Source organism: Protomyctophum bolini (genome assembly GCF_963924005.1).
Source record: "Protomyctophum bolini genome assembly, chromosome: 11".
Lineage (NCBI taxonomy): Eukaryota > Metazoa > Chordata > Actinopteri > Myctophiformes > Myctophidae > Protomyctophum > Protomyctophum bolini.
This window is the reverse complement of record NC_137872.1, coordinates 3,354,656-3,380,868: the sequence shown is the minus strand read 5'-3', so window position 1 is coordinate 3,380,868 and position 26,213 is coordinate 3,354,656. Positions and strand designations below refer to the sequence as shown.

At 45.6% G+C, this 26,213-nt stretch overlaps 2 protein-coding genes across 2 annotated transcripts in view; both read left to right on the top strand.

Annotated features, from left to right (window-relative positions):
- Positions 1–26,213, top strand: part of atp5mf (ATP synthase membrane subunit f) — a 382,603-nt gene that overhangs the window by 194,878 nt on the left and 161,512 nt on the right. The gene's annotated exons all lie outside the window — the stretch shown is intronic.
- Positions 1,759–26,213, top strand: part of tnrc18 (trinucleotide repeat containing 18) — a gene marked incomplete at its 5' end in the record, with an annotated part of 46,852 nt that continues 22,397 nt past the window's right edge. The window contains 10 exons of the mRNA XM_080776461.1: positions 1,759–2,082; positions 3,353–3,704; positions 4,898–5,134; positions 11,123–11,305; positions 13,329–13,936; positions 14,688–14,825; positions 17,231–17,372; positions 20,690–20,810; positions 23,216–23,291; positions 24,681–24,789. Of these exons, the coding sequence (XP_080632587.1) occupies positions 1,759–2,082; positions 3,353–3,704; positions 4,898–5,134; positions 11,123–11,305; positions 13,329–13,936; positions 14,688–14,825; positions 17,231–17,372; positions 20,690–20,810; positions 23,216–23,291; positions 24,681–24,789 (2,290 nt within the window). The remainder of the gene's footprint in view (positions 2,083–3,352; positions 3,705–4,897; positions 5,135–11,122; positions 11,306–13,328; positions 13,937–14,687; positions 14,826–17,230; positions 17,373–20,689; positions 20,811–23,215; positions 23,292–24,680; positions 24,790–26,213) is intronic.

Here is a 26,213-nt window from a genome sequence, read left to right as displayed (position 1 = left end):
TACTCAGAGATCCGTTTAGCTACACATGTAATATTTTCAGGCAACGGACCTACACATGTCAGCTACCATAAACCACTTCAAGTTATTAGGACGAAATAACTGACAGGAGTGACGGTGCTGTGCTGTGAGTAAACTAATAGGGGAGAGCCGCCAAGGATGTAACATTTTGCACGTTTAATTCTTTTACTCAGAGATCCCTTTAGCTACACATGTGATATTTTCAGGCAACGGACCTACACATGTCAGCTACCATAAAACACTTCAAGTTATGTTTTTGATAAAACAGGTCGGGAGTTATTAAACCGAACGTGGACGCTGTTTCAGTGTTACATTTGCAATAGATAAACAAGTCCTAAGTAGCTTATAATGATCAGACTTGCCAACACTGTCTCTAGGTTGAACGTTCTACTTTACAAGCTCACACATATGAAATATGTTTTTTGGAATCTTCAAACTGAGACATATTTTATGATAATACTGTTAGCACAGTCATCATACTCCAAGAGCATACAAATGGAACCAAATGGACCCTGATTTTCCCAGAGAGCAAATGGTATCAAATGGGGGTCTGTGGCCTAATGCATTTCAAACTGGGGGTTCTTGGTATTATATTCTCTGCATATCTTATCAACTTGGGGTGAATATTTCACCACAATATACTTTACTGAATATTTCACAAGAATATAACACAAGAGTCAAATGTACGGTCAAATGTAATCACAATATAGGCTACAGATGTAAATATTTATGACACAGTAAAATGTCGAAAATTAGTGCTATCCCCCCCCCCCCCCACACACACACACACACACACACACACGACAGGCAAGGCTGTTGTTTGCATCGTTAGCAGGCAGCAGCTACCTTGGCACTGCTCTCTGTGACTGTAGTTGTTTCACCATGTTTGCGTATTTATGAGAAATAAAAAACACTTTCTGTTATTATAATAATTTATAACCCATCCGTTACTACATGTGCAGGGCACACTACTGAGTTTAAAAACACAGCTGAAACATGAAGTGGAGTCTGTCACCTCCCGCTATTTCCTTCTTCCCATATTGCGCTGCAATGTAACTAGGATTCGCCGGCCGAAGGCCGGCGAAATTCTAGTAAACACAACATGAGATATATAGCTAGATAGCTATAAACACAACACCAGATATATAGCTAGATAGCTATAAACACAACACCAGATATATAGCTAGATAGCTATAAACACAACACCAGATATATAGCTAGATAGCTATAAACACAACACCAGATATATAGCTAGATAGCTCTAAACACAACACCAGATATATAGCTAGATAGCTATAAACACAACACCAGATATATAGCTAGATAGCTATAAACACAACACCAGATATATAGCTAGATAGCTCTAAACACAACACCAGATATATAGCTAGATAGCTATAAACACAACACCAGATATATAGCTATAAACACAACACCAGATCACAACACTGGTATCGTTACGGCTAACACAGAAATTGTGTTATCGGGATCGGATTGGGAGCGAAAAAAGGGAGTCGGGAGTCGGGACATCCCTACCTTTTTAACCCATTCTGGACGGGAACCCGTTTTGGTGTTTTATCTAAGCATTATTTAGATTTTGAAGAATAGCAGATCTACAAGCTCATAGATCTACGAGCTTGTAGGTCTGCTATTGTTTTGAAAAATCGTGAAAATGTGGCACAAATCTTTGAATATATATATTTCGACGTCAGGCCTAAATTAATTTATGAACTGATTCTGATGAATTCCCCGCCACCGTTTCCCAGCAGCAGCAGCAGCAGGCTGGGCAGGACGGTCCAATACTCCGACGACTCCGAGGCCGGAGGGGAGGTTCCGAGGAAGAGGTTCCGACTGTCGAGGGACGAGGAAGAGATGACGGAGGCAGGAAGCGGAGGAGTCAAACCGTCCGGAGGGGAGGTACCGAGGAAGAGGTTCCGGCTGTCCAGGGAGGAGGAAGAGATGGAGGCCGGGAGCGGAGGTTTACTAAAACTGAAGAAGAAGAAGAAAAAGAAGAAGAAGACCTGGAATGACCAGGAGGCACCGTCCACGAGTCACAGCCTGGAGGTATAAACATCACCAATCAATCCTGGTCACTAAACTGCCTCCCCCTGGCCAGCCGGGGTGATGGAGGGGAAAGGAACTGGTTGGAATAACGTGTTCCTTCCACGCGCTACGTCCAACCAGGGAAACTCCCCCCTGTCAGGTGTAAAGGAGCAACTTGGACACTCAGGCATGAAGGAAACATGAGTTCAAGTCCGTTGCTCTCCCCTTGTCCCCCATATATGGGGACTAGGTTGGTGGAGGGTGTGTAGAGCCCAGGATCACATTAGATGATTGACACAGGTGGTGAAAAATGGGTTACAAAATCGTGGGATAAAGAATATATATATAAAATAAAAAAAACATCACCGTGGGAATACTAGCGTGTACTAGCCTGGGCACCATTTCATTTAGGGTATATGATCCTGTCGGGAGCGGATGATATCGTTACGTCATGTTGTAGTATTGATTTGTATAGTCGACAGGCAGGAACAACAGGCGGCAACTTCCTTTTCCCTCAAACCGATTTTTCTCAATAAAAGCTACAGGCTACGAGAGCTTTTATTGAGAGGGGAAAAGGAAGTTGCCGCCCGCCGCCTGTTGTTCCTGCCTGTCGACTACAAAACAATACTACAACATGACGTAACGATATCATCCGCTCCCGACAGGATCATACAGACTTTTGAAACAGAGACCAGGCTTTCCTCCGATGTGGTGGAAAGCCTGGTGAGGCCAGGTTAAGCGTGTGTTCTACTCGGTGAAATGCAGTGTTCATTTATCCGTTCCATTTGTAACTCTAAGTCTAAGAGATACTTTAAATGTATAAAAAAAGAAATATCTCATCCGTGAGAAGTGAGGGGCGCTCTTATATTTGCTCGGACACATTTTGTCGCTGTCAAAAAGGTCAAATCACTTCTGCAAGCTCACAACGCGTCGCATTGCGACACTACAAGAAGAAAATAGCTCTTCAAGGAATATATCACCTCCAAAATGACTAATTAAGTCACCCCATGAAGCCTTGGGGGGTCGGCCGCCAGATACAGATAATTCCAGGTGGTCAATGAAATAGTTTGAGCACCACTGACATAGAAACCTAGGTTTTTCAGAAAAGAATGTTTTTTTGTAGAATCTGTTCTCGGGTCTCAATGGCTTAACAGGTTGTAGTGCCCAAGACGTCCACAGATGTATTTTTATAATAAAAAATATGTAATAAAAAGGAATGTAAAAAGTGGGCTGGGCACCCTGGGTTATTTGTTTTGAAAGTGTTAACAGTTGTTGTCTTCTGTTCATGCAGGTGCTGAAGGCAAAGCGCAGCCGCGTGTGCGAGCAGGAGCAGCTGGCGTCGGACCTGGAGAGGGCTCTGTCGCTCTCGCAGCTCAGCTCGCTCGGCGCGTCCCGCAAACTCTCCTCCTCCTCCTCCTCCCACGACCCCAAGACCCTCATGAGGTCAAAGTCGTCCTCGGGCAAGTCCTCCTCGGCGGTCCACGGGAAGGACCGAGGGGTCCACCACTCGTCCAGCAAAGGAGGGAAACACAGGATGAGCGTTAAGACCTCCGCCTCGGATCCTGGCCGCAAGGTGAAAGAGCGTCAAAAGAAGACTTTGACGTTCTCTCCGTTGCGATCAGAGCTCAGCAGCCTTTCAAACAGTGAGTATCCGAGAGAGAGAGAGAGAGAGAGAGAGAGAGATGGCTCTCACCCATTTATTATATGAATGATCCACATTAGACACTTATTATATGAATGGGGGCATCCAGATTAGATTTATTATATGAATGATCCAGATTAGATTTATTATATGAATGGGGCTCCAGATTAGATTTATTACATGAATGGGGCTCCAGATTAGACACTTATTATATGAATGGGGGCATCCAGATTAGATTTATTATATGAATGATCCAGATTAGATTTATTATATGAATGGGGCATCCAGATTAGATTTATTATATGAATGGGGCATCCAGATTAGATTTATTATATGAATGGGGCATCCAGATTAGATTTATTATATGAATGGGGCTCCAGATTAGACACTTATTATATGAATGGGGCATCCAGATTAGACATCAGAGTCTGTTAAGTGTTTTGACCTTGGATCAGATTCTAAAAAAAGTCGTCTACATCCTGACAGTTTTCTGAAAAAGCTATGTCCGTTTTTTTTCAAAACCTTTGTTTTGACGAGTAGTGTGTATACATTGATTTGATCAGAGTTGCATAATGCACGTATTTAAACAGTCCAGAGAGAGGCTATATACTTTCCAAAAGATTGAGATCAATATTAGATGGCCTCAGAGAAGATTTTATTTGGCTGACCTGGATTCCAATGTATTGGATGAACATTAATGTAGCTTTCATAAACTATGTTTAACAGTGGCAAGCACGGATGAGCAGTGTCTGTAAGCCATATCGGCATCTTGAATCGAACCAATTGCTTCAAGACAACCATAGATTTACATTTCGTTAATTTATTAATTTACTAGTGTAAAGGCTCATACATAGTCTGAACTACAACATGACGTCATGAGCCGCGGTGAAGAGCAAACCACCGCCACCGCTCCAGCCCTTCTCTCTGTTTTTACTCACCACCGCTCAACGTTATTTCAGCTCCGGTGGTCACCTCACCACCGGAGCGGTGGTCACCTCACCACCGAAAATCCAGACTATGAATAGGCCTTTAAGGCTCTTGACTAATGGAGGAGCAATCATTTCCTCTCCCTTTGGCCTGCTGAAAGGTGGGATTAGATGCTCTGCCCTCTCAGCGATGGGGTCTTCTGTGCTCCTGTTCTGTCATTGTTGACTGTGTGGGAGAGTCGCTAACCGCATTCTCTCCGTGCCTCAGACTCTGATTCCGAGGAGGATTCCGCACGCGGGGGGCTCTGGCCCCCTAACTCGGGGTCCTCGCGTTCCCACGGCAACAACAACCTGGCGACCAGGAAGAAGCGGCCGTCGTCGCCGCCACCGACGACCACCACGGCCCTGCTGTCCAATCGGAAGTCTCCGAAGAAGAAACACAAGCACTTATCTCTGCTACTGGAGGAGGCGGGCCTTAGCTCCTCGGACGACTCCTTCGACCAAGGTTACTGACCACACCCCCTGGTTACTGACCACACCCCCTGGTTACTGACCACACCCACCTGTTTACAATCACATGCCGCCACCGCGAGTCAAAGAATGCGATGTCTTTGAGCGTGGTCATATCATAGGTCGTTGTCCTTGTTTATATGCAAGGCTGCCATCTTGAGAATAGTTGGCATGATCAATCCCTACCTCTCTTGCTGCTGGCTTCTCTTCAAAAGTTGCCTTTTAAAAAGAAAAAAATTAGAGTTGCCTTTTTTTCTATGGTGTTTTTTTTGGTTACTTTTTTTTTTTGGTTTTTTTTTTTTTTGCCTGGCTTTTTGCAGCGTTTTGTTTTTTGTTTTTTTTGTAGCATTTTGTACATTAAAACATGGTGTGATCGAATTTTGTGAAAAAAGTTTTTTGCATATTATATAAAGTTGTAATTTTGCAGTTTGTCTGCCTATTATAAGCTTTATTAAAAGTTGTTGAATTGTTTGGTACAGAAAGCAAAGCTGCTGTGGTTCCTTGTGTCTGCTTCATCTGTCCTGTCTGTCCGGCTTACTGCACCGTCACATCCCTACACTGCTCTGTTCCTCAAATATCCCTCTAGGTCCCTCTATTTTTATTATTATTAATATCCCTCTACACATCTATCTAAACCACTTCTACATTTTGGAAACATTGGAAAGGCTTTGATTTGAACTTGAAGTTTATTTCCGATTATACATAGAAGTGGATTCATTATTGCACAAAGAGTTTTTATTTATTTTTTGCGTTTGGGATTTTTTTGGATACAGAAAGAAAGTGTCGTGAAATTGCCTAGTTGTGTGCATTTATATTAGTGGCTAATTATTGTGAAATAAAGATAAAACATTGATTCGATGAGGGTTTTGATGAGCTTATAAAGGAAGAGTTGAATAATGCATGAATAATAATAAACTCAAAATTCTTGATTTGATTTGGAAGCATTCTTAATGGTATGCTATGCTGGGATATTTGGACAATAGGGCTCCTCCTTCCCCTGTCTACTAAAAACCTTCAAATAATCCCTTTTCCCCTGTCTCGCACTCTCAGACATCTTGCTCTGTCACCTTTCACCCTTCACCTCTGACCCCCCCCCCAACCCTACCCATGATGCTTTGAGTGTCTCTCAGCCTGTTCCGTGTGCTTGTGCTGCTGCTGCCGCTGCTGCCGTGACACATTACAGAAGCTTGGCAAAGGACTCTAGCGCAGCCTATAGCCGCTAGTCTACGCTGCGGCTAAACCTTTTGCTCAAAGCTAGGCTACGCTAAGGCTAAGGCTACGCTATGGCTAGGCTGCGCTCTCAGCGCTGCACTGCCCCCCTGCCTGAGGCCACACCCCCTGTGTCACCTGCTCTGTAAGTAGGACGTGCCCCTCCATCCATGTATTATTTTCTGACCTAACATGGAATTCATTGCTAAAAAAACAAAACAAAATGAATCTGGTGTTGCTTTCAGGAAATATTTAACCGTTGCTTGAATTATGTTTTTGGATCATAATTTTTTTTTGTTCTCACAAATTTAAGCCCGTTTTTAAAAGTGTATCGTGCTTACATCCGCTACCCAGAACCAACGCGATATCCCAGGGCTAATCGAAAAATATTGTAATTTGTGTGCCATTTGTTTTTAATGTTGGTTAGAGGATTGTGAGAGGGAGGTGACTGATTTAACCTGTTGTGCCCTTGATCAAGTCCATGATGCACAACAGGTGCGCTGGAGCCACGCCCAGCTCTGAGTCCAGTTCTAGGGCGTGATCGGAAATGTGCCCTGAACGCGCTGGTGTGCTCTCTTGTCGTTCGTTTATTCAGTGCACTCGGTGCGTTGTCGTTCGAAAATCCAGGTGTGTGCCGAGTGCCCGCACTGAGCGACCCTAACCCTGAAGCTGGGGTCGTCCAGTGTGATTCGTGTGTATGCGTCACAGCTGTGGTCGTTTGTAAATTAGTGCGGTGACGCACTCTGTGACGTCACCTCACCGCCCACCACACTCAACAAACTGACCACATTCCCGGTGCACATTTCCAAACACGCCCCTAGTTTGACTCAGGCCAGGTGTGACTGCTTAAATCAGTCACCCTCCCTCTCTCAAGGATGTAACCACAAGGGATGAGTCCCTACATGGGTGTTACCGGGGGGGCGGGCCTTACAGGGATGTCTGCATTGCTTTCTGTTTACCTTAACTGTCTTATTGTCTGTCTGCTACTTTTAACATCATGTGGATACACAGTATTTGGACCCCAGGGTGCTTTCACATCCGCATCCGAGTACACTTGATCCTAAAGTCCAATTGGTTTGATTAGTGTGATCACATGTGTACCCTTTTTGAAAGCTTGGTCTTGTTTATTGATTAATTGAATGAATGCTTTATTAACATGCTTATTAACAGTCCCAAGGTTATGCTGAAAGGATAATCCGAACTGACAAAAAAATCCCCCAGAGGCTTGTTTCCATTGTGGTTCATGCGTAGACCTACCCTGGTATAGTTTGCGTCCAAAATTTAGAATGACAAGTGTACTTGGGTAGGGAACAATATCACGGTACTAACAGTTGGGTCTTTTCTGATAATTTCCCATCACCGCGGAGAGCGAAGGTCAGTTTCTCAGTGGATATAATCATCTATGCATATGTGTTGTTTTTGGCAGCAAATTTAGATTTTAGTTTTAGTCATAGTCTCTTGAATAGTTCTCATTTAGTCTTAGTCACATTTTACCTGGAATCAACCTGCAATGTCTTAGTGTTCGTCTAGTTTTAGTCGACTAAATGTCATGAGATTTTTAGTCTAATCTACAGTTGATTTGGTCGACTAAAATGTATTTTGGCGGGCCTTGATGCCGTCGGAATGACCGTTTTTACACTTGCTGCTGCGACGCGTTGTGAGCTTGTAGATTGGCTATTTTCAGCATGCAAACGAGTGTAGAAGGACTTATACTTGATCTCTTGTCCACTAGTCCCTTCCTAACATTTTAGTCTAGTTTTTATTTGTTGGGGAATTTGGACAAAGTGGCTATGTCCTAATTTAGCCCAAGGCGTGTTTTTTGTGCTAAACTAATGGATTCAGAAACATGAAACCCCCCTAGTTTGATATCACATTCTACTTGAAGCAGAATTTAATCTAGGTTGTTGAAATTATGCTCATATTTTTACGAGGGGCATCATGGGGGCGCAATTTGTTTCTGAACCTTCATACTGTAGATGATAAATCCACTGAGAAACGGACCTTCGCTCTCCGCGGTCACGGAAGTAACAGAAATGACCCAATGTGAAAGTGGAGCGGAGCCGGTGTCTAATATGAAAACACCCTACTGTAGTAGTGTCTTTAATCTGTACCACCGAGCATCGTCTTCTACTCTTAAAGATGGACTGAATTATGTTTTGATGGCGGTATGTCATATCTGCATTTCCATTCAAAATATGCATTCCACTTCAGAAGGCCGCCAGTTATAATTTGAAAAAGAATGTCAATAAATATATTGTTAAAAAGATAAAAAAGAAGGCCGCCAGTTCTCCTCCAGTTGTCGTAGGTGGTGGGAAACGTGGTTTGTTTTTAGGTTGACTTGTCATGTTGGGTGACAATACATTTATTATCTAAGCAAACGTCAAACATTGTTGACTTGCCTTTTGGAATGTTGCCACGCTACAATTTCAGTCCAACTTTTAACTGCTTTGCAATAACATAGCGACCGCCATAAGGCTCCATTTATACGTTGTCATACGATAATGGCCATTCTAGAAGCTTCTCAGTGCTTTGGGGGTGAGCTTGTAGATATTTACAATGGGCTATACTGTATGCACACAGAATAAACTACTTCCTTACCGTGTGATACTAATTGAAGCTCTGTTCCATTTAGTGGGCAGTGATTCTCAAACTTTTACATTTCAAGGACCTCCATAACTCTGAGAGTGTACAAATGGAACCTCGAGGACACTTTGAGACCCTCTAGTGCACCAGAGTGCTTCCAGTGAGCACTATAGAGCGTCGCAGTCCCGCCCCCTTTCAGAACGACCCAGAGTGGCCCAGGAAATGATTCTCCATTAATTTTCTCCATAGGCTTTTCAAAAGGTATTTATTTAAAGACTGTTACGCCAAGGACAAAGCCAACTCGAGTCGTGACAACTCATGACAACAAACACAATATTTTGGACCAAACAAATAATTACAAAGAATAAAAACAACAAAAGAAGTGTTGTAACCTGCCGTTTTTTTCTTCTTTCTAATTATTTTGTTGTCATGAGTTGTCACGTTGGTTAGCTTTGTCCGCGGCGTAAACGTCTTTAAATAAATACTTTTTGAAATGTCTATGAGGAAAATGAACGGAGAATCATTTCCTGGGCCCTGGTAGGGGGCGGGACTGCGACGCACAATAGCAGCTCCCCGACTCTGTTTGACCAGAATGGAACAGAGCCGTCATCGGTAACACCTGTGAAGGAACCAGGGTTAGGGGACCCAAGTTCTTTCCAAAATGGCGTGTACGTGTGCTGTGCATAGAATAGAGCCCATTGGTTCATTCATTGTATGATGATGGCGTACAAATGAAGAATGACCTGCTGGTCGTATGAAGCTTGTAGTGTCGTCCTCAGTCCATGTTAACGTTCTTCTAACCCTGGAGAAGATGCCCGGTTTATACTCTGTTTGCGCCTCAGGTCTCGTATACCGAAAATGGCACAAATCTGCAAGCTCACAACCTGCCGCTACTACGACGTGCTGTGAGCTTGTAGATCGGCTGTCTTCGATGCACGACAACGTGTTGCAACAATCGAATATATATATAAATCGGGCATCGTGTTCATGTTCACCTGGTTGGTGGTGCCATGGTCCTAGTATCTACCAACAATGGCTAACCATTAATAATACTGCTGCTGCTGCTATTAACGTGTGTGTGTGTGTGTGTGTGTGTGTGTGTGTGTGTGTGCGTGCGTGCGTCAGCTTGTGTGCTGTAGGCTGCATGTCTGTTGAGCTCAACTGCAAAGCTAGGCAGTATATAGATGAAGTGGGCCCGCTGGTTTCCTTCCAATTTCTCTGTTCTCTCTGTGGCTCTGTTCATAGCCACAGAGCCCCCCCCCCCCTCTCTCTCTCTCTCTCTCTCTCTCTCTCTACCTCTCTCCCTCCCCCCCGCTCTTTCTCTTCTGTCTCTCTCTCTCTCTCTCTCTCTGTCACATTCAGCTGAAGAGTTTTAATAATAAATGATATCTGACTCAGTGCTTCTGCTCCAATAGCCTCAGCAGCTGCGTGTGCGTGTGTGTGTGTGTGTGTGTGTGTGTGTGTGTGTGTGTGTGTGTGTGTGTGTGTGTGTGTGTGTGTGTGTGTGTGTGTGTGTGTGTGTGTGTGTGTGTGTGTGTGTGTGTGTGTGTGTGTGTGTGTGTGTGTGTGTGTGTGCGCGTGCGCGTGCATTGCATGTGTGTTGAGCTCAATTCTTCGGCCTGTAATTGGCCTACACAGCATTACAGTATGAAGTCAGGTTGCAGTTGTTTTGGACAGTCTGTCTTTCTTTCTTTCATTTCTCTCCTTTGCTCTCCCTCTCGTCGTCCCTCTCTCATATTGTCTTAGGCCTACAATGAGTTGTCTAAAGGTTTGTGACGGAAAGTTTTCATTGTTTTGTATGGACAAAAAAAAGTAGGAATTGACATTCTTATGATGGCAGGGTTAGGGCCTTTAATAACGCTCCATCCCCACATACATTATCATCATCATGCCATAATAACGTCTCGGCAGGAACTGGATTCAAACTTTTTTTTAAATTCAGCCTCCATTTTGCTCTGGGAATGTCTCAGTCTTGGCCCACTTAATCTTCATCCTCCCATCTGCCTACTTTGTAAAGCTACCCTACATAACTTCTCACCCATACAACAAACAGTGTTGTTCAGAATCAATGGAGACAAACAAGGGAATTCAATAGAATGTTGTGGCCCCCATTGTGTTCACTATAGTGTCGTAATCATGCCGTGCTGCTCTGTGTTGAAGTAAGACTGGTCTTTTTCTCTGTGAAATGCAGAATCATCTGACGAAGACATGGATGATGACGAGGAGGAGGAGGAGTCTGAGTCTGAAGACAGTAGCGATGAGGAGAGCGGTCTGGGTTTGCTGGCCAGGTTCGCGGCGAGTGCCCTCCCCGTCAACTCCGCCCCCTTGACCCTCATTCACGACAACAAACACCGCAGCAGACAAAGCACTCTGGGTAAAACGAGCAAAGAATTGACTTGTATTTTATTCATGATCCTCCAAAGTGAGGAGAAAAGCAGGAGGTTGATTAGCTAACGCTCAATAAACTGAAGGCAAAGCACACGTGAAAGGAGAAAGTCTGTGGATATGATGGTTCATTTTCCTCAGCACAGAATATGCCCCCCAATTGGCACCAGATGTAAATAGTGCTATGGATTACACTGTTAAGTGCACAGAACCTCATTGCATTTCATATGGTCTTTTCCCCCTGCGCTCCTGAAACACATTCCTGGCCATAATTGGAAGGTTTTTGCGGTTGATCAGGTTCGCTGCTGGAGTGGAGCGTTCGTCCAGGATTATTTTATTGATTCATGGTTAAATATTAATTCATTCCTAATTGTCACGTCGGAGGTGCACATAATGACCCATTCCTGAATAATGCATTAGTTTCAAATGGATCAATAGTATTGATTTCAGACGAGAATCTTGGCACACACACAATACTGTGTTATTTGGTTTCTGTATGTGACAGCAACCCGTTCTGCGTGCATGCATGTGTATGCACATATACATAGTTATACATATACATGTATACATGTGTACATAGATGTGTTCCTCTGTGTGTGTGTGTGTGTGTGTGTGTGTGTGTGTGTGTGTGTGTGTGTGTGATTCTTTGGTCATGCATTAGGTGTGAGGGAGACAGGTGATCACCCCCTTCCTTTTATCCAACTCTGTACACAGTGTTGTATTTTTTTTCCTGTGGTGATATTGATTTTTTATTTTTTTTATTTTTCCTGTGGTGATATTGAATTTGTGTGGTTATTCTTCATGTCATGTCTATATTATGAATTGATTGCATAGGGCCTAAATGGAAACAAGACTGCAAAGGACTATTTTTAAAGTGTTTGACCCCCCCAGGGGTCCTTGAGGGAGTTCCAGGGGGTCCCCAGCTAAATGATAGTTAGGAACCAAATGGACACATAAAAATGGAACGGGTCCATTTGGCTCCATTTGTACACTCCCAGAGTTAAAGGACCACTTCACCACTTTTCAACCTATCTTCATATAAGGTCCTTAATAATAATGATGATAAAATGGCTGTGGGCAGTTTAGAAACAGTCTTCCAGTGACATCATCGATGGGGAATACAAGCTAATAAAAACTGCAGGCTTTCTAGTCCTGAAAAGTTGCAATGCGAAAATGGAAGCCATCGTTCTCACGATAATGAAAACATCTTTGTAAAAAAATCTTGTTTAAAAATAAATCTGCCTAATGATGATGTCACTGGAAGACGGTTTCTAAACTGCCCACATAGCCCTCCTAATATGAGACACAGACTGAGTAGAAAAGAATGGTGCCAATTTATCATGATTAATAGTGAGGACCTATTATTATGAAGATTATTAATGAAAAGTGGTGAAGTGGTCCTTTAAATTAACATTGATTTTACAATATTAATTGGGGGTCCGAGAGATAGAAATGCCATTTAATGGGGGTCCGTATAGACTAATGCATGTCAAACTGGGGGTCCTTGAAATTGAACGGGTTGAGAATCACTGCTATAGAGCCGTAGAGAGGGGGGTCCCTCCCTGCCATATATTTTCAAATGGGGGTCCGCAGGCTAATTAAGCAATATTACACGAGAGGGTGTGGGTTAACGTGATTATTGCCACGACAGGGATGCGGTCTCAGGAACGAGACGAAGTCGAGTTCCACAAGCATCACGTTAAACCACACCCTCAACTGTAATATTGCAATTCTACAACAGTTACCCTTAAAACTAAGAAAATCGCTGAAAGAATATATTTCTAGCGCTCTGGGAGAACAGAGCAGCTGAATTCTTTGTTTTGATTAGGTGGTGAACGGTGCTGGTTTAACCCACGGCTAGAAGGCTGTTTCAACCAATCAGATTGCTTCCTCAAAACAACCTGTGGTAGAATTAGTGTCAATGTGGGGGTCCTTGACATGAAAAGGTTTTAAGGAACCACGGCTATAAACCAATCAATCAACCTGACCCCGCCTCCTCTCCTCTCCTCCAGGGTCCTCCGAGTGCGAGTGGTCGGACTCGGGGTCCGACCTGCGTCTGAGGAAGTTCCCGTCTCTGCTCCACGGGAAGCGCTCGGCCCCCGAGCTCCCCCTCCTGCCCCCGGCGACACGCCGCCACGTCGACCAGACCAGCCCCGCCAAGCGGGAGGAGCAGCAGCCGCCGCTGCAGCCAATCAACAAGCAGCGCAACAACAAGCCCCTTGTTCCCAAGCCGCGCCCCTCGCCCGCCCGCTCGCCGCGGCGGTTCAGCTTCGACCTGGGCAGCGGCGCTAGCGTTAGCGGTGGTGTTAGCGGTAGCGGTGGTGTTAGCGTTAGCGGTGGCGGTAGCGGCGCCGCTGGGTTCGGAGCGTTCAGCGAGGAGGAAGGCTGGAACCGCCGGCGCAGCGAGAGGATATTTCTTCACGATGCGACGGCCAATCAGATCTCCCCGCCGTCGACCTCCTCCTCCTCCGCCGCCCAAGCCTCCACCTCCACCACCTCCTCCTCCACCAGTCAGAGCTCTCCCTCCAGCTTGGCCCCTCCCTCCCTCACTCCTAAGTCCGCCTCCTCCAGGCCCAAAACGACTCCGCCCACCGGCCGTGATGGGAAAGACCTGGTGAAGGTATGTTAATGAGGCAGTGTGTCTGTGTGTGTGTGTGTCTGTGTCTGTGTGTGTGTGTGTGTGTGTGTGTGTGTGTGTGTGTGTGTGTGTGTGTGTGTGTGTGTGTGTGTGTGTGTGTGTGTGTGTGTGTGTGTGTGTGTGTGTGTGTGTGTGTGTGTGTGTGTGTGTCTGTGTCTGTGTCTGCGTGCGTGCGTGTGTGTCTGTGTCTGTGTGTGTGTCTGTGTGTGTGTCTGTGTCTGTGTGTGTGTGCATGCGTGTGTGAGTGCGTGCACCTTCCCATCCCCAATCTCAGCAGCATAGCCTGTTCAGTGCATTACATCATTACATTACATCACCATTACATCATCGCTCCTCCTTTGGCTCCCTCTCATCTTCTTATCTCTCCACAACTATTGCTGCCTGTGCGTGTGTGCGTGCGTGCTTGTGTCAGAGACAGTGCCAGCATGGTTTCTCAGTACTTCAGTCACTGCGGCAGTCCCCTGCTGTCTGCGCAGTCCCCTGCTGTCTGCGCAGTCCCCTGCTGTCTGCGCAGTCCCCTGCTGTCTGCGCAGTGTCGTTGACAAGAAAGGACAACTGCAGGGCAGGCCGCCCTGGCAGTGTCCCTCCACCACTGTGTCTGTGTGTGCACATGTAGCCATGAATATGTACATCCGCATTCATATAGGAGTGTTTTGCGTGTGTGTGTGTGTGTGTGTGTGTGTGTGTGTGTGTGTGTGTGTGTGTGTGTGTGTGTGTGTGTGTGTTTCGACAGAAAAAGAAGCTGAAGGACTCTCCTCTGCCCATGAGCCCTCCCCTTCTGTCTAGTCCAATCACAGACAGTCCTCCCGTGAGTCTAACGCTCAGCCCGACACGCAAGAACCAACCGAAAGCCAAGGCCAAACCCAGAGAGGTCAGTGTGAACCAATAAATCATCTAAAAATAAACGTCGGACATAAAATGTATGTCATGATGAAGTAAATCACAGAGGAGGCGCTTGTGGGATGTTGTAACAAACAGACAGACAACCTAGTATTGTCTTTATACGTATGGTTCTGGAGGTGGGAAGGACAGGCAGAATAAGACAGTGGTTTGTTCCTAGTATTGTCTTTATACGTATGGTTCTGGAGGTGGAAAGGACAGGCAGAATAAGACAGTGGTTTGTTCCTAGTATTGTCTTTATACGTATGGTTCTGGAGGTGGGAAGGACAGGCAGAATAAGACAGTGGTTTGTTCCTAGTGTTGTCTTTATACGTATGGTTCTTGAGGTGGAAAGGACAGGCAGAATAAGCCATTGGCCTCAGCTTACAGCTTTTTTCGTCTGGTCTATATGAGTGAAGTTTTAGCACCACTGATATAGAAACAGGTCTTTTCAGAATATTTATTTTTAACCCATTCTAGACGGGGGAACCCCTTTTGGTGTTTTAAGCATTGTGTTACACTGTAGCTGTTGAAACATAGCAGATCTACAAGCTCATAGCTTGTAGGTCTGCTATTTTTGAAAAATCGAAAAGAACGACTGACATAGAAACATGTCAGGATGTAGAAGACATTTTTAGAATCTGATCTCGGATCAGAATGGGATAACAAAATAGAAAGCGATGACATCACGTGGTACCGAGCAGTATGTTCTGCTGCAGAGGCCCGTGTGGTACTGTAGATACTGTAAATACTGTGGTACTGTACATAATGTTTGTTTTTATAGGCGCTGTTGAATAATTTGTGTGCATTTTGGAATGGAGCCGGTGGCGGTGTGTGTGTTTTGTGATGGAGTGATGGAGTGTTCTACACATGCATCTATGTATGGGGAGGAAACACTATATATGCCATGAGGCTCCACCACCACCGCATGCAATGAATATTAGATGATACGTAACAACCTGTGAGACTCTGGGACGGAGAGAGAGGGGTGTGTGGGTGTGTGTGACTGTGTGTGTGTGTGTGTGTGTGTGTGTGTGTGTGTGTGTGTGTGTGTGTGTGTGTGTCTGTGTGCGTGTGACTGTGTGTGTGTGCGTGCGCACGCTGGTGTTCATGTAGCTTTACCAGCTTTGGGCACAATAATATTGTGTTTATGCAGTACTGTACAAACAGATAAATGAAAATCAGACACAGAAGCTGCAACAATGCTGCCGCACTCCCCACTCTGTCCAATTACAACACTAGACCTGTACTGTATGCGCCCGGCCGTTGGCTACCGGTCTACTGTACACTAGACCTGTACGTGCTACCGGTCTACTGTACACTAGACCTGTACGTGCTACCGGTCTACTGTACACTAGACCTGTACTTGCCCGGCCACAGGTCTGTCTGTGTCCCTTTTGTCCCCATACTGTATATGGAGATCTCTGTGTCTGTCTGTCTGCCTCGGTGCCTGAAGGGTGCAAACTGACTGTGAAAAGTGGACTGGTTAAGTAATCAATTGGCAGGTGTGGGGTTGCCATGTCAGGCAAATCAATTGGCTGGAAATGTCACAGGTGAGCGGACTTGGCCTCATTAGGTCGGTCCACTGGACCAGAGCCTGACCAGAGCCTTTTGTTCTGCTGGTTCTGGTGTTACAGAGCCTGACCAGAGCCTTTTGTTCTGCTGGTTCTGGTGTTACAGAGCCTGACCGGAGCCTTTTGTTCTGCTGGTTCTGGTGTTACAGAGCCTGACCGGAGCCTTTTGTTCTGATGGTCCTGGTGTTACAGAGCCTGACCAGAGCCTTTTGTTCTGGTGGTTCTGTTCTGGACAACAGCACTCCCTGTGGTGGTGCAGTGGAAACGCGTGTGTCGAGTTTGAAGTCGGTGTGGCGAACGGTTCTCCAGTTACGTGCCTTACAACCGTACACGCACGCACACGCACACACACACACACACACACACACACACACACACACACACACACACACACACACACACACACACACACACACACACACACACACACGTGGCGCGTTTATATAGTTTATAGATAGACAACACAACGGATATATTTTAATGATGCAAAACAAAAACATTTTCACGCCTTTTCAAAAAATAGCAGATCTACAAGCTCGCTATAGCGAGCTTGTAGATCTGCTATTTTTCAACACCTACTGTAAAGTAAAAACACACAAAGGGGTGCCAGAGATCAGCTTTAACTGTGTCTGTGTCTGTGTGTGTGTGTGTCTGTGTGTGTGTGCGTGCGTGTGCGTGCGTGTGTGCGTGCGTGCGTGTGTGTGTGTGTGCGTGTGCGTGCGTGTGTGCGTGCGTGCGTGCGTGTGTGCGTGTGCGTGTGTGTGTGTGTGTGTTTGTGTGTGTGTGTGTGTGTGTGTGTGTGTGTGTGTGTGTGCGTCTCTAGCCGTCGCGCGGCGCGGTGAGTCGCCTGATGGAGAGCATGGCGGCGGACGAGGACTTTGAGCCCAATCAGGACAGCAGCTTCAGCGAGGACGAGCTCCTCCCCACGCGCAGCAACAGCCTATCAGAGAGGTCCTCCACACCTGGTCAGCACACACACACACGCACACACACACGCACGCACGCACACACACACACACACACACACACACACACACACACTCACACACCACAACACTGTCTATCTTCAAACAGGTTAATGTGCATCCCCTGCTAGTGTATTGATTAACTCTGCTTAATAAACTATTAGGTTACATATTGATTTGATGCATTGACATCCTATGCAATGATCTACAGCTCCACAGTGGGGCGGTTCAGAACCCAACGGTCTCTACTCTACAAGGATAAAGTCTGCCTGTGTTAATGTTATAGCTCCGAGTGTACTAATCCATTTTTTACACTCTCAGATGTGGCCATTTCCCTGTGTACTGTACAGCAGTGGGTTCCCAAACCTTTTAAAGCCCGTGACCCAAAACTGAAAATAGACATTCTTCCCGGGGACTGAAACTAGTGAAAATAGCCGATACGGTACGAGTGTTGTATATTAGAAATGGCATATAGACACCATTCTAAGCTATACTAACTAAACCAAACCAGAGAAGAATCAGAAAAGGCAGGCAGAGAGAGAGAGAGAGAGTGTGTGTTGAATTGACCATTTATTGAAACAAAGACGGAGAGAGCTTGGCCGTGGACCCTGAGCCTGGCGCTCAGGACCCGTGTTCTGACCGCAGGACGCGGCCAGTCAGGACGAGTGAATCATTGCAGTTACAGTGACAGTATATACTGTACTTTATGTGTCAAACAGAGTTGAATAGTAGGTGGAGTCACAGATCGACATATGGCACGGAGAAACAGGAGATAGCACGCAGAGAGCAGACCATCTTATCTGCTGTCTCCACTGCAGGACGATAAAGACTGTTGGTTCACACCTTACAGGAGCCTCAAAGGGACTTTGAACTACGGGGGTCTAGGGACTTTGAACAACGGGGGTCTAGGGACTTTGAACAACGGGGGTCTAGGGACTTTGAACAACGGGGGTCCTGCTTGAGAACTCCTGAGCTGCTGCTATAGAGCAGACATGCATTCTCACCCACTAACCATTGAATAAGCACAGTGACCCAAATGTAGTTGAACATCATTATTATTGGCATAGCCTATAATTATTATGAATATTGTGAAGATATGGATTTTGCGAGACCACAATCCCCCCCCCCCCCGCCCGCCTTATGATGCATACGGAATGCATCATAAAAAAGATACAATGCATATTTTCATAACTGTGTATATATATATATATACCCCCCTTGACCCAATTAAGCCTACTAAACACAAAGCATTGACACCAAAAGTGACACATTGCAAAAAGTTCCCAAAATCGTTACAACTGGTTTCAGATTACGTCTAGTCATCGCCTTCAAATGATTCTGTCTTGCATCCCTACAATTTCATCAGTGCACACCTTGCATTACTTTTTAACACATTAAGACACTCATGACTTTGCTGTCTGTAACCTCAAATCACCTTTAAAACGAATTACACATAACCTTACATGACATTTATAGAATCGTTCCCAGGTCAAAATGGGTTAAATGTAGAACTTGTGAATGTTGCTCTTCCAGTGTCTCTCACCTCCGTCATGTGTGGGTCAAACAGGCTGCATACGTGAACGTTGCAGTACTCGAGAGCGCCACACGTTGCTGCTTTGTTTCCAAGCTGTCTTGTATATGAATAATTTATTAAGCCATCTCGCCGTCGAGTCGAGTCGAGCTGAGCGTCGCTCTCCTCCTCCCGGTGCTGGGGGATGTTTGTCCCACTGCTTCCGGGTTCATGGTTTCTTCTTGAGAGATCCCAGATCCAGGCAGGAGGAGGAGGGAACTGGTGAACTCAATACTGCCGCCATCTGGCAGAGTCAGGTTAGATGTGTTGCGTCGCAGAGGTGATGCGTCGCGTAGCAGAGGTGATGCTAGCAGAGGTGATGCGTCGCGTAGCAGAGGTGATGCTAGCAGAGGTGATGCTAGCAGAGGTGATGCTAGCAGAGGTGATGCTAGCAGAGGTGATGCGTCGCGTAGCAGAGGTGATGCTAGCAGAGGTGATGCTAGCAGAGGTGATGCGTCGCGTTGCTCCACTCCGCGGCGTCCGCGCATCGCCGTCCTCCTCGCTGAAGAGAAGATCACTCGCTGTCCTCACGATGTCGACTAAAACGTTGGTCGCGGGAAAAATCTGACTGATGTCTTATAAAAGCCCGCTGGTTCTCTCTCTATCTGGCGCAAAAAGTCACCATGAAGGCCGGATTCCGAAGCATCATTATATGTTGTATGTTAGAAATGGCATATAGACACCATTCTAAGACACCAACTAAACCAAACCAGAGAAGAATGGAGTTGTCTACAACTACCAGGCAGAGCAGTGAGAGAACAGACATCAGATCTACAACTACCAGGCAGAGTAGTGAAAGAACAGACATCAGAAAAGGCAGGCAGAGAGAGAGATGTCCTCGGAGTGTTGAATTTATCGAAACGAAGACGGAGAGAGCTTGGCCGTGGACCCTGAGCCAGGCGCTCAGGACCCGTGTTCTGACCGCAGGACGCGGCCAGTCAGGACGAGTGAATCATTGCAGTTACAGTGACAGTATATACTGTACTTTTGTGTCAAACAGAGTTGAATCGTAGGTGGAGTCACAGATCAACATATGGCACAGAGAAACAGGAGATAGCATGCAAAGAGCAGACCATCTTATCTGCTGTCTCCACTGCAGGACGATAAAGTGTGCTGTTGGTTCACACCTTACAGGACTTTGAACAACGGGGGTCTAGGGACTTTGAACAAAACAGGCTTGAAAGGTTCACTTCTGTGGACTCTTAACATTACACCTATAGCTACATGTTTTAGCATTTATTTCATATTTACATGTCGATTTCAGCTCTGACACTTATTTCAGCTCTGACATTTATTTCAGCTCTGACACTTATTTCAGACATCCTCTAGTATGTGAAGAGTCTGCCTGTGCTATTAACTCATTTTGGATACAAAGAAAAAAAATCAGTTTTTCTCCACTCCTGAACAGTTAAGGCTCATACATAGTCTGGATTTACGGTGGTTAGGTGACCACCGAACTACAACATGACGTCACGAGTCGCAGTTAAGAGCAAACCACCGCCACCGCTCCAGCCCTTCTCTCTGTTTTTACCTCACCACCGCTCAACGTTATTTCAGCTCCGGTGGTCACCTCACCACTGGAGCGGTGGTCACCTCATCACCGGAAATCCAGACTATGAATAGGCCTTTAGTCTTGCCGTCATGACTGTTTCTGTATCAAAAAGTGGATCAATGATTGTTTTCTCTGCAGCTCCTCCGGTGCAGTGTGTCCTGGATAAAGATTATCTGGTCATTGTTTTCTCTGCAGCTCCTCCGGTGCAGTGTGTCCTGGATAAGGATTCTCTGGTGGACGGACTCCGGGTTCTGATTCCTATGGACGACCAGCTGCTCTACGCTGGACACGTCAACACCGTGCACTCCCCTGACATGTGAGTGCACGCAGGCACACATGCACACGCACACACACACACACACACACACACACACACACATACTCACTCACTCACTCGTGCATATTCCAGGAGCTGCTCACTTCCTCAAGTTCTGAGGCGTCATCAGTCACACATAAAAGACTCCTGTCTTCTCGGTGTCTCTGGGGGAGAGGGGGGGGGGAGGCAATTAATTTCCAATGGGAGTCACGTGGTTTTTGACCAGACAAATCCACGTTGACTCCCATTGGAAATGAATTGCGAGCTTGCTCAGCCCCCTCCCCCTCTCCCCCTCCCCTCCCCTCCCCTCCTCTCCCCTAGAGACAGCGAGAGAGAGCACCCTGTCTTTCATGTGTGAACGAGGCCTCATGACTGAGAGAGCGCTTCCGGTCCAGGTGCAAACAAAACACCAGGCTGTTTTTTGATTTTTTTTTTACAAGGTTCTCACACTTTTTGAGGATTTGAAATACGGGTACGCCCAGAATGAGTAATAAACTGTATACAGATGCTAATGCAGTCGAAACATGTGAGCTCATCATGTGTGCACTCACACACACATGCAATTCAATTCAATTCAAAGGGCTTTATTGGCATGAGAAAACATACGTTTACATTGCCAAAGCAGAAAGAACAATACAACAATACAGCAATACAATCAAAACAAAAATGATGTACATTTGAAGGTCAGAATCTTCAATAGATCCATTTCTATGTACCAAGGTCACTGGATGCAGGTGGTATAGTGCAGGAATATACACGATGATTAGTCTTTAGGGTGGTTGTGTTCCATTTGATATCCTTCTCCTATCACAGCAACTCACGAATCTTGCTGCATGTGTTTGCACATTGTTGTACTTCGACCAGCAGATATGGGAGTTTTTTGTCATTGGTCATGTTTTCACATGCAGCCAAACTATATATAATATGCATCCACATACATGGAACATGTGCAGAGAGACAGTAATGCAGGGAGTTGAGAGTCCATGCTCTCCCATAGCATTAAATATTTAGCTTTGCATTTAATTGAAGGCATTTTGCCTCGTGGTGGTCTCGTTCAGCATGACGTGTTGCTTGGGATAAGTGCTCTCACACACACGCACACACACACACACACACACACACACACACACACACACACACACACACACACACACACACACACACACACACACACACACACACACACACACACACACACACACACAGCAGAACATGCCTTATAGTTTGTACACAGGTTATGAAAAATGTACAAACAAATAGGAAGGTGGGGAAGAAAGAGAGACATGTCATTACCGTGCTCAGCCAATCAGCTGCGGTGCATTCTTTATTATTGCCCAGCAATAGAGAACTTTAGGGAACCAATCACGTCCTTCCTCCATTTGGGTACCTTTTTTATCACTCTCTGATTTAAATGAACGACGGAGGAATTACATTTATCGTGTTGCGTGAGTAACGTGACGCTATAGAGCGTCGCAGTCCCGCCCCCTTTCATGACGACGCCAGGCCCAGGAAATGAATCCCAATGCATTTTTTCCATAGACATTTCAAAAAGTATTTATTTAAAGACCTTTTACGTACGAAGCCAACTCGAGTCGTGACAAATCATGACAACACACACAATATTTTGGACCAAACAAATAATTACAAAGAAGACTACTATTAGAAAGACTACTCACAAAAACATGCAGTTATCCTGGTCTCTAAACTGCCTCCCCCTGGCCAGCCGGGGCGCCTGATGGAGGGGAAAGGAACTGGTTGGAATAACGTGTTCCTTCCACGCGCTACGTCCAACCAGGGAAACTCCCCCCTGGCAGGTGTAAAGGAGCAACTTGGACACTCAGGCATGAAGGAAGTTCAAGTCCGTTGCTCTCCCCAGGTTGGCGGAGGATGTGTAGAGCCCAGGATCACATTAGATGATTGACACAGGGGTGAAAAATGGGTTACAAAATCGTGGGATAAAAAATATATATATATAAAAAAAAAGAAAGACTAATTTCTAATTCTTTGTTTGGCCCAAAACATTGTGTTCGTTGTCATGATTTGTCACGACAAGAGTTGGCTTTGTCCGCGGCGTATAACCGTCTTTAAATAAATACTTTCTGAAAAGTCTATGAGGAAAATGAACGGGGATTTCTTTTCCGGGTCTCTCGAGGGGGGGCGGGACTGCGACGCTCGGTTGAGAAGAACGACGTGAATTTGTCTTTGGAAGTACCTGTGCTGTGACAGCACAGCTTAAAACCACTGAACACTTGCCCTCTTGATCCCCAAACCGCTGACCCGTGACCCTGTGTTCTTGTGTTCTTGTCCCTCTCTGTGCGTTGACCCGTGTGGTGGTGGAGGGGGAGAGAGGAAACAGGCCACACATAACCCTAACCCTTGTCCCTCTCTCTGTGTGAACCTTGTAGATACAGCGTGGTGGTGGAGGGGGAGAGAGGAAACAGGCCACACATCTACTGCCTGGAGCAGCTGCTGCAGGAGGCCGTGAGTACCAACACCGTTCATTATGCTGTGTGCGCCGCCATGAACATGTGTGACTAAATTTGACTGAGGGACTGCCATTGGATTTTTTTTTTAATCTTTGTTTTTTTCATGTCATATGAAAGCACGGAATCATAGCTTCAAATTGACATATTGGTTGTTCAGTTTGACCCACCAGTTTTGGAGATATGGCTTAAGTTATAGAGTATAATGTCTTGCAGAGAAACAGCGAGTTGAGAAAACAGGCTTGAAAAGGTTCACTTCTGTGGTCTCTAACATTACACCTATAGCTACATGTTTAAGCATTTATTTCATATTTACATGTCGATTTCAGCTCTGACACTTATTTCAGACATTCTAGTATGTGACGAGTCTGCCTGTGCTATTAACTCATTAACAAAAAAATCTCCTCTGGTGAAAAGCTGGAATGTGCGCGATGGCAGTCTCTCAGTCAAATCTGGTCACATGTGCGTGCCGTCTCCAATTAGTGCATGATCTGTGACATCCTCTGCGTTCAGCATTGACACTTCATTATCCCCACGGACCCCCATTTGAAACGATATGCCAGGGACCCCCACCCATAAGAGAAGTTTTTTACGGCTCTAGCAGTGATTCTCAACCCGTTTACAGTTTGACATGCATATTTTATGCATCTACAAACCCCCCATTTAATGGCATTTCTCTGGGACCCCAATTTATATTGTAAAATCAATGTTAATTTAACTCTGAGAGTGTACAAATGGACATTTGGTGCCATTTGTACACTCTCAGAGTTTCAGACACATAAGGGTCCATTTGGTTCCAAACTATCATTTAGCTAGTGGGGACCCCCTGGAACTCCCTCAAGGACCCCTGGGGGTCCCCGGACCCCACTTTGGGAACCACTGCTCTACGTTGGTGTTATATCTTACACATTTTTGGTCAGTTGCAAATTCATTTTCCTTATCCTGTGATGACAACTGTTATAATATGCAGAGGCAAGGAAGCAACCAGGTGCTCAGGAGGTGTGCAGGTATAAAAATAGTAAAAAGGTGCTCCTGGGATCAATCGGGATAACACATCGATATAGAACAAAGCGGAGATCCGGGCACACTTGATTTAAAAGGAGGAAATCTTTGCATATGTTGTTATAATATGCAGTTACGGGCACGGTGCTGTCGCCTCACGGCTAGAAGGTCCTGGGTTCGATTCCCGCTCGGGACGCTGTGGGCGCTGCCGGCGTGTTTCCTCCTCCGCGTCATCAGTGCCCATACCCGAGGCGGGGTTGGCGAAAGGGCCTTTCTGTGTGGAGTTTGCATGTTTGCATGTTTGGGTTAAAACTTGTAATAATTTCGAGATAAGTCATGTTTCAGAGTTAGGTTGATTGACGTTGATTGACATCTCTGTGTGCAGATCATCGACGTGAAGCCTCCGTCGGTGCGTTATCTTCCTGAGGGCAGCCGCATCGCTGCTTACTGGAGCCAGCAGTACCGCTGTCTGTACCCTGGGACTGTTGTTAATGGTACGAACACACACACACACACACACGCGCGCGCACGCACGCACGCACGCACACACACACACACACACACACACACACACACACACACACACACACACACACACACACACACACACACACACACACACACACACACACACACACACACACACACACACACACACACACACACACACACACACACACACACACACACACACACACACACACACACACACACACACACACACACACACACACAGTACCGCTGTCTGTACCCTGGGACTGTTGTTAATGGTACGAACACACACACACACACACACACACACACACACCTGTGTATGATTGAATATACATCACACTCACATACACAAACCACATGAACTTACATGCAATATATAATACAATATGTCATCACAAACCAATTCATGCAGGAAAATGGATTTTGATAAATGGCTTGAACTATTGTCCAAACACATGACCCACAAGGCCCTATTGTGAGGCCCTATTGCTAACACAATATTTACCACTAGCGACATAACGATGCTGGTTGAAGGAATTTAACTGGTCTGGAGTTCTGTTCTGTTTTCTGCAATGGAAGACATTTGTAGTATCGTCCTCGGGTCTAAATGGGTTAACTCACGAAGGCGAACAATCGAACATTTTACATGTCATCTCTTGTCTTCCACAGACAAACACACCACAGACAAACGTTTCATCTCTTGTCTTCCACAAGACAAACATTTCATCTCTTGTCTTCCACAGACAAACGTTCCATCTCTTGTCTTCCACAGACAAACGCACCACAGACAAACGTTTCATCTCTTGTCTTCCACAGACAAACGTTTCATCTCTTGTCTTCCACAGACAAACGTTCCATCTCTTGTCTTCCACAGACAAACACACCACAGACAAACGTTCCATCTCTTGTCTTCCACAGACAAACACACTACAGACAAACGTTTCATCTCTTGTCTTCCACAGACAAACACACCACAGACAAACGTTTCATCTCTTGTCTTCCACAGACAAACGCACCACAGACAAACGTTTCATCTCTTGTCTTCCACAGACAAACGTTCCATCTCTTGTCTTCCACAGACAAACACACCACAGACAAACGTTTCATCTCTTGTCTTCCACAGACAAACGCACCACAGACAAACGTTTCATCTCTTGTCTTCCACAGACAAACGCACCACAGACAAACGTTTCATCTCTTGTCTTCCACAGACAAACGCACCACAGACAAACGTTTCGTCTCTTGTCTTCCACAGACAAACGCACCACAGACAAACGTGTCGTCTCTTGTCTCCCACAGACAAACGCACCACAGACAAACGTTTCATCTCTTGTCTTCCACAGACAAACGCACCACAGACAAACGTTTCGTCTCTTGTCTTCCACAGACAAACACACCACAGACAAACGTTTCATCTCTTGTC